The following is a 7380-nucleotide window of genomic DNA, read 5'->3' on the forward strand; positions in this document are numbered from 1 at the left end:
GATAGTGCAGCACATGGGGTCCTTCATTGAGCAGAATTATAAGGACAGTTCTCCCCCAGCCATCTGCATAGCGCCTTCTGGCACTCTGAAAGCCACCCATCCAGGGGCAAGGAGTTTCCAGCTTAGTCCAAGCTTGATTTCTCCCTCTACTGCACTCACATCATGCAGCATCTTCAGGAATAGGGTTTTACCATCCACTTCTGATGTGCAATTAACATTATTGGCAATGGCCTTTATTGTTTTGGGGACCTCTAGGGTCCCTCTGGCCAACAGTTCATAGGGGGGCAACCCACCTCTGGCACTGAGATTTTTGTTCAACAACCATATGGGTTCTGGTATGGCTTTCTTCGGGTTCCTTCTGTGCTTAAGTCTTTTTTTTTTATTATTTTTTTTTTATACTGTGTATCAGGAGAATTTTTCTTTCCTCTTTATTCCCATAGTTCTTTGTATAGTTCTCCCCCCCGCTCCCCTGTAACTATCCCCTTTACATATTTCTCCCTTAGTAACACCTTTCTTCTACTATTCTCTCTCAGGTTCCTTCTTTCCATTTATCTCTCTGGTTCTATTCCATATAAAAAAAATACAGTAAATTTCTCAATTTTGAGTAGGGAGAATATATTTACTTTAATTTCATAAACTAAATCTTAGCTAATACTTACTGTTTTCCTTCCTGTTAAATGTTAGTGCTAAGAATTAATCTGGTTATACTCCATCATGGTTTATATGCCACTTTGGTTCTGCTTTAGGGGAGACCTGGACCTAGTAAGACTCTTACAATATGCTTTTACAAAGATCTACTTCAGTAACTTCTATATGTAGTCGTAGAGAAGATTGCATGGAAACAGCCTGAGAGTCATTTATTTTAAAACCAAAGACTCTATGATAGAATCAATAGACCATTGTTAAGGATTTTGAAAAACTAAATACATGTCAGGCAGTCTCTATTCAGATCAATGCCTATCTATGAACAGATTCTCTTCCTCCAACTGTTGCTCCTCACTTGCTTTTATGGTCCCATTCATAAATATAAGATGGATTGACAGATGGATGGGTAAAACTAAATTGAAGTTGCTTACAGAGCTGATGGTGCTAACCACTGTAATTCAAATCCTTATGAGAGTAAGGGTGAGTAAGATACACAATATACTGGTGGTCAGTTGTTCCCTTTAGAATGAGCAATAAGGAAAAAATAATACCATGATCATGGAAAAATATAACATGATTTAGGCACGTATTCATAAACAATTTCCAAAAAAATTAAGTGATGTTATATGGCTCAAAAAACAAACAAAATATGTGAAATTCTCCATTTCAGCAAAATATCACACCATTATAATTTTTAAAGAATAAAAAAGATGAATTAAACATTTTATATTAGAAGCAAGAGTTTTCAAAATAAGAATTCTAAAGTTTATTGTCTTTATTGATATTGGAGCAAGAATGAATTTCAGTCCAGTGACTTGACACTACATGGGTTCAGTTCATTGTGTTAAGCAGATGTTTATTGAAGAAGACAAAACAGTATTCATCCAAACATACTTATGAATGATGGACTAACTTATCAAAGTCTCCTTTTGCATAAACAAAGATGTTTGTCATTTATCTTGTTGATAGCAATTACTCTGTGACCATTGTTAATACCTAGCTCTGGGGTGACAACTTCAACTATTAAAAGGAACACTGTGTTCAAAACCTTTTCTTCATCTCATGGCTAGAATTGTCTCATTTTCCTTTCTCTTATGGAATTAGCCACCAAATTACCAACAGTCCGGATGTTAGCTCTCTTGAGTATTGGATGTCCACTCACTACAATAAAAAACATATAAGTACATTAATGAATATTCAATTAAATGTATTATGCTTTTTATATCCTAAAATATTGTAGAAAATTAATTGTGGTTGGGCTACAACATGCCAAAAAATTGAGTTGGGCACTTTTCCCTCACTTTTATTGTACTACCTTGTATATGATGCCAACTGACTTGGAAAAAGTCATTGTTGAACCAGAGTTGAGAGAAAGGACTGGAGAGACAATTCAGTGGTTAAGAGTGCATACTGCTCTTCCAGAGGACCAAAGTCCTGTTCTCAGCACCCATGCCAAGAAGCTCCCAACCACCAGAAACTCCTGTTATAGGAGATCCAACACCCTCTTATGGCCTCTGCAGCCAACTGCACACACACAGCATACACACAAACACACACACACACACACATACACAGACACCCACACATACACACATACACATAAAAATAAATCTTTAAAGCAGAGATGAGAGTAATGATGGCAGGAACTGGATAAAGAGATAAAAGAGATAAAGAGACTAGATGCAAAATTTGCTTGGCCATAAAAATAATAGTATAAAAATTGATAATATTATAACACTAATTCAGATACTGATATCTGCAGCAACATAAGTCACTGTTGTAGAGATGACCTGTATTTCTTCTGTGTTTATCTGTAAAGTGACTTTTTTTTTGTCTTTATTGAGACAGGGTCTCCTTGTAGCCCCAGCTGTCCTGGAACTCACTATGTAGACCAGGCTGTCCTGGAACTCACAAAGATCTGCCTGCTTCTGCCTCCCAAGTGCTGAGATTAAAGGCGTGCACTACCATGCCCAGCCAAAATAGATATGAAAGTCATGCATTTACTGAAGCCACCATTATACATCACAGTAATACACATATAGAGTCATGTATCTTTGTTGTTCAGGTCTTGTAGTTATTGCTAAATAAAAACATAACCAAGTGCCAAAAAATGGTTATGAGAGCAATATACATAGCTTATAGATATGAACATCTTAAGGTATTGTTGCTTTGTTCAAGTATATCTGCATTTTCATTAGGCCAACAACAGGTCTTTAAAAATAAAATTAAATCAAGCAATGTCAACAAAATATCTGAACAGGGGACACTCCAAAAAAGCTATAGAAGTCATTCACAGGTAAATGAAATGATGCACAGTGTTAGTTAATTTTCTGTTGCTATGATAATACACCATGACCAAGGCAACCTATTTCTGGGGTTGTGGTTCCAGAAGAATGAAAGTTCATCTTGGTGAGGGAGGCATGGCAGGAGGTAGTGAAAGCAGAAAGCTGAGCTCGGATCTTCAAGCAAACATAGGAAGCAAAGAGCAGACTGCAAAGGAGAGGTAACTATGACTCTCAAAACCCACCCCCCAGTGACACACTTCCTTCAGCATGGCCAAACCTCTTAAAGGTCCATGACCTTCCCCCAGACAGCACCACCAAATGGGAACCAACTGTTTAAACACTTGAAGCCTATAGTAGACTTTCTCATTAAACCAACACACTCAGACTCATTAATCTTCGGGGAAATGAGAAGTAAAGTCATTGTGATATCATTCTCACCATGTAAGAATAGCTATTACCAAATATTTACAGATAAACATTGGTGAGGGTACTGAGATAAAGGAAACCTTGAACATTGCTGGTGGGAATGTGATTGTTGCAGCCATTATGCAAAGAGAACAGCAGTTCCAAAGAAATTAGAAATGGAACTATGTGGGACTCAGAAATCCTTCTTCTGTGCATATAACCAAAAGAAATGTACTTACCACCTCATAAAGATATCTGCAGCCTCATGTTCACTGTATCACTATTTACAGTAGCCAGAATGTGAAGAAAATCTAAGTACCCAACAAATAGATGAACCCATATTCCACATAATGGAACATTATTTTCTTTGAAAGGGAGATACTGCTGTTTGTTCCAATGTTATGCTATGAGAAATAAGCCAGAAACTGTAGGGCATTGGACTAAATGGAATAAATACTCTATGTGGTATCTTTAATTAAAATTTCCAATACACAAACATAGAAAATAAAACAGTGTTTAGTCACGGTGTGTGGGTAGGAGATAGGAATGTATACCTCACTGGTTAAAATAGAAATGTAAATCTAGGTGTGGTGGTGCAAGCCTTTAATTCTAGCACTCGGGAGGTAGAGGCAGGAGGATCTCTGTGAGATTGAGGCCAATCTTATATATATAGAAAGTTTCAGGCCATCTGGGGTTTCATGGAGACCCTGTGTCTTAATTAAAAAAGAAGAAAAAGAAAAAGAAAGGAAAAGCACAACAATATGTAGATCTAATGTAGAGAGCAGTGATTACAATACTGAGAGCAGTAATTACAAATGTTGTACTGTATTTGGAATTCCTGCCAAATGAGATTTCTTTTACTGCTTAAACAAGTATTTATTAAGAACATATTATATAATACTATAACTCACACTCTGGTCTCCAGTCACAGCCCACATGCTTTGACAGGGTCAGATCACTTTTACTGTTGCTGCACTACATTGCTCTTGGACTAATAGTATGAAATCTCAAATTATTTTAAAGTGCTCTTTATTTCCAAAATCCAGAGGTCAGTCAAAGAGTGCTGTTTCTGTAAGCCCCCCTCCTTTCCTCTTTTCCTTCTCTCTATCTTTTGGTGATAACTTTATAAGAGACATGCTGATCTCCAATTTCACATATATTCTACAAATAGCATCATTTCATTCTACCTCATAGCCCGCACATTTTTGAACAAAATTCCACTGTGTGTGTGTGTGTGTGTGTGTGCATATGCCAGATTTTCTTCATCCATTCATCTGTTGATGGGCATCTAGGCTAGCATCTTATCTTGGTATTGTGTTTAGTACAAGCACGAATGTCTATTGGTTTACCTGCTATATGCTGACAGACTCCTTCAGGTCTATATGGAGGAGTAGCATAGCTGGACCATTTGTTAGGTTTTAAGTTTGCAGGAACCCCATACTGATCTCCATCCTGCTTGCACTGATTCACATTCCTATCAACACTGTATATGTTCCTTTAATGCTACGTCTTTGCCAACAGGCTGAATTTTGTTTTCTTAATGAGAGCTATTCTGACTGGGATAAGATGGCATCTCAGTGTGGTCTATATTTCTGTTTTTATTTTTATTTATTTTAATGGGTTTTTGTGTGTTTCATAAACAACATATCAATCATCCTTATAACCCCTGCTCCATTGGCACCTCCACACACTGAATTTCATGCACTCTGTCATTAATGTTAAGGCCTATCAAGTAAAGTTAGTATGCCCTGATGTCACTCAGTGCAAGTTCATTCACCAGGGTCTAGTCAGCTTATCTAGAGTCACTCTCTTAAAGGGCAGCTCTTCCTCACCTAATAGTAATCAGCTGCCCAATAGTTCTTTGACTAAGATTGGGGCCTGCTGTCCTTTTCCACAGTTCTATACTGGATTTTTGTCTGCTTGATTTTGCATGTGTCTTGTGTATACTGTCACTATTGCTGTAGGTTCATTTCAGAAAGGCCCCAGGAACCTGTAAGACTCTACATGTGGTCATGAACCCCCTCCCATGGCTCTTACACTCTTTCAGCCCTCTCTACCAAAATTGTCCCTGAGCCCTGGGTCCATTGCCCTCTGTTTCATGAGGGAACTTAATTGATGAGAGTTGAGAGATGCATTAATATTGCCTCTACTCCTTGTTCCACTAGTTCCATGAGTCTTAGGTGTAGAGGTTCCATTGTAGATATGTCACTTAAGGTTAGGTATCTCATGGACAATTATTCTCTGTGTGTGACCAGTTGTGAAGTCTGCAATAGTCTCCATCTGTTGCAAAAGAAACTTCTTTGATGAGTGGTGACTGACATACTTGTCTGTAAATATAAGGATCCATACTTAGCACATAGTAGGAAATTACATTTGTCTAAGGGTGTGACATCCTTGGAGTTTTCTTTAAGATCTATGAACACTCCAGTCATGTATATTTGGCTATGTTAACAGTACCACACATGAGTCTCTCCCACTGAGAGGGCTTTAGGTCCATTCAGGTACCTGTTGGTTACCCCCATGATCAAAATACCACTGATGCCCCAATATAATTTAATGTAGTGGTCATTATTGTGGTTATTAGGCCTTAAAGCTGAGGTTGGACCATCAATAGATGTTTTCCTTTAGCAGCTTGCATAGTACTCTCCAAAACTTTGAGACCTAGCCTTCAGGGAGGTGGCTGATTTCCAGGTCAGTTCCTGCTCCATTGCTCCACGTCCTGTGTCTGAAGTGTGTCTTGTCTTCATCAATAGGGTCCTATCTTCAAGTTCTGGGAGACAATCAAAGGTGGTGGCAATAGCTTGTGTAATTTAGGGAGTCTTTTGGACTACTCTGGCCAACAATTCAAAGAGAGGTTTTGCCTCTCTGGCACTGTTTCTGTTATATAACCTTCAGCTACATACATGGACTCATGTAGAGATGTTGTATGTTCAGTTTTTCAGTAGGTTTGAACTAATATTTCCCCTTTTATTTTTTACAACAGCTAGGCATTATTTATCTCTCTTCTTTCCATGACTAGCCTTTCTTCCTCTCTCCCCAATTAAAATGCCCCCATTTTCTGAATTTAACCCTTGATAATACCTGTCTTCTATAGCCCCCTCTACTGAGCTTCTTCTTCTTCTTTACCCCCATAGTTCCTTGTATAACCCTCTGTCTTCCCCTCCAATTTAAATACCCCCATTTTACCCATTTCCCCCTTGGTGTCCTACTGTTCTCTCCCAGGCTCCTCGCTCCCTTTACCTCCCTGGTACCTTTCCATTTTAACTATGGTTGACAAAAATAAAATAGAATGTGAAAAATGGGTAACTGGGAGATGATGGGTATGTAAATCTTTTCTGATATATTTACCATTTTACTGTCAGCATATATCCCACAACACCATGCTGCATGTATTAAACATACACAGTAAAATTTATACTAAAAACAAGTTAGAAAAACTTTACAATATGAATGTATTTGGACAAAGACTTACCTATCCTTGCAACCAAAAAGTTTATAATATAAAAAAGCTCATTGAGCTATATGCACCTCTTTGGACCTGGGCATATGACCTTAATCCTCCAGGATTCTTCTTTGCCCTCCATTCAAGATTATGTATTAACATTTGTGTGTGAGTGTGTATGTGTGCATACTTGTGTGCCTGTGGGGTGTGCCTGTGGTGTGTGTGTGTGTGTGTGTGTGTGTGTGTGTGGAGAGCCACAGCCTCCGCCGCCATTACAAGATGGCGCCGGTATCCGGACCTTCTTAATAGTAAACATCCTGCTGCACCCATAAGGGGCGTGCACAAGAGCCTGCTCTCCCTCGCCTCCTCCCGTGGCGTGATCTCCAGCAACCAATCCGCTTCATATACGTCACAAATGGGACCTTTGGGGCGTATATAAGCAACAGCTCTCCCACTTCTCGGCGTCTTCGGTCTTCATCCTTAGTATGCTATGTAAGAGGCTTATGAAATAAACTGCTGCAGAAGGATCCTGACTTGTCCTCCCGCGTCGTTCTTGCCGGCGAGACGGAAAGTGGTTGGGGACAATAAATTGCTTTTAATATA

At 38.9% G+C, this 7380-nt stretch overlaps 1 protein-coding gene across 1 annotated transcript in view; it reads right to left on the minus strand.

The window, feature by feature from the left end:
- Positions 1–1711: 1711 nt before the first annotated feature.
- The window catches only part of Iqcm (IQ motif containing M), a 309407-nt gene continuing 303738 nt past the window's right edge, over positions 1712–7380 (minus strand). The window contains exon 7 of the mRNA XM_008851105.1: positions 1712–1806. Within this exon, the coding sequence (XP_008849327.1) occupies positions 1712–1806 (95 nt within the window). The remainder of the gene's footprint in view (positions 1807–7380) is intronic.

The sequence above is a fragment of the Nannospalax galili genome, unplaced genomic scaffold (assembly GCF_000622305.1).
Source record: "Nannospalax galili isolate Female #2095 unplaced genomic scaffold, S.galili_v1.0 scaffold585, whole genome shotgun sequence".
Lineage (NCBI taxonomy): Eukaryota > Metazoa > Chordata > Mammalia > Rodentia > Spalacidae > Nannospalax > Nannospalax galili.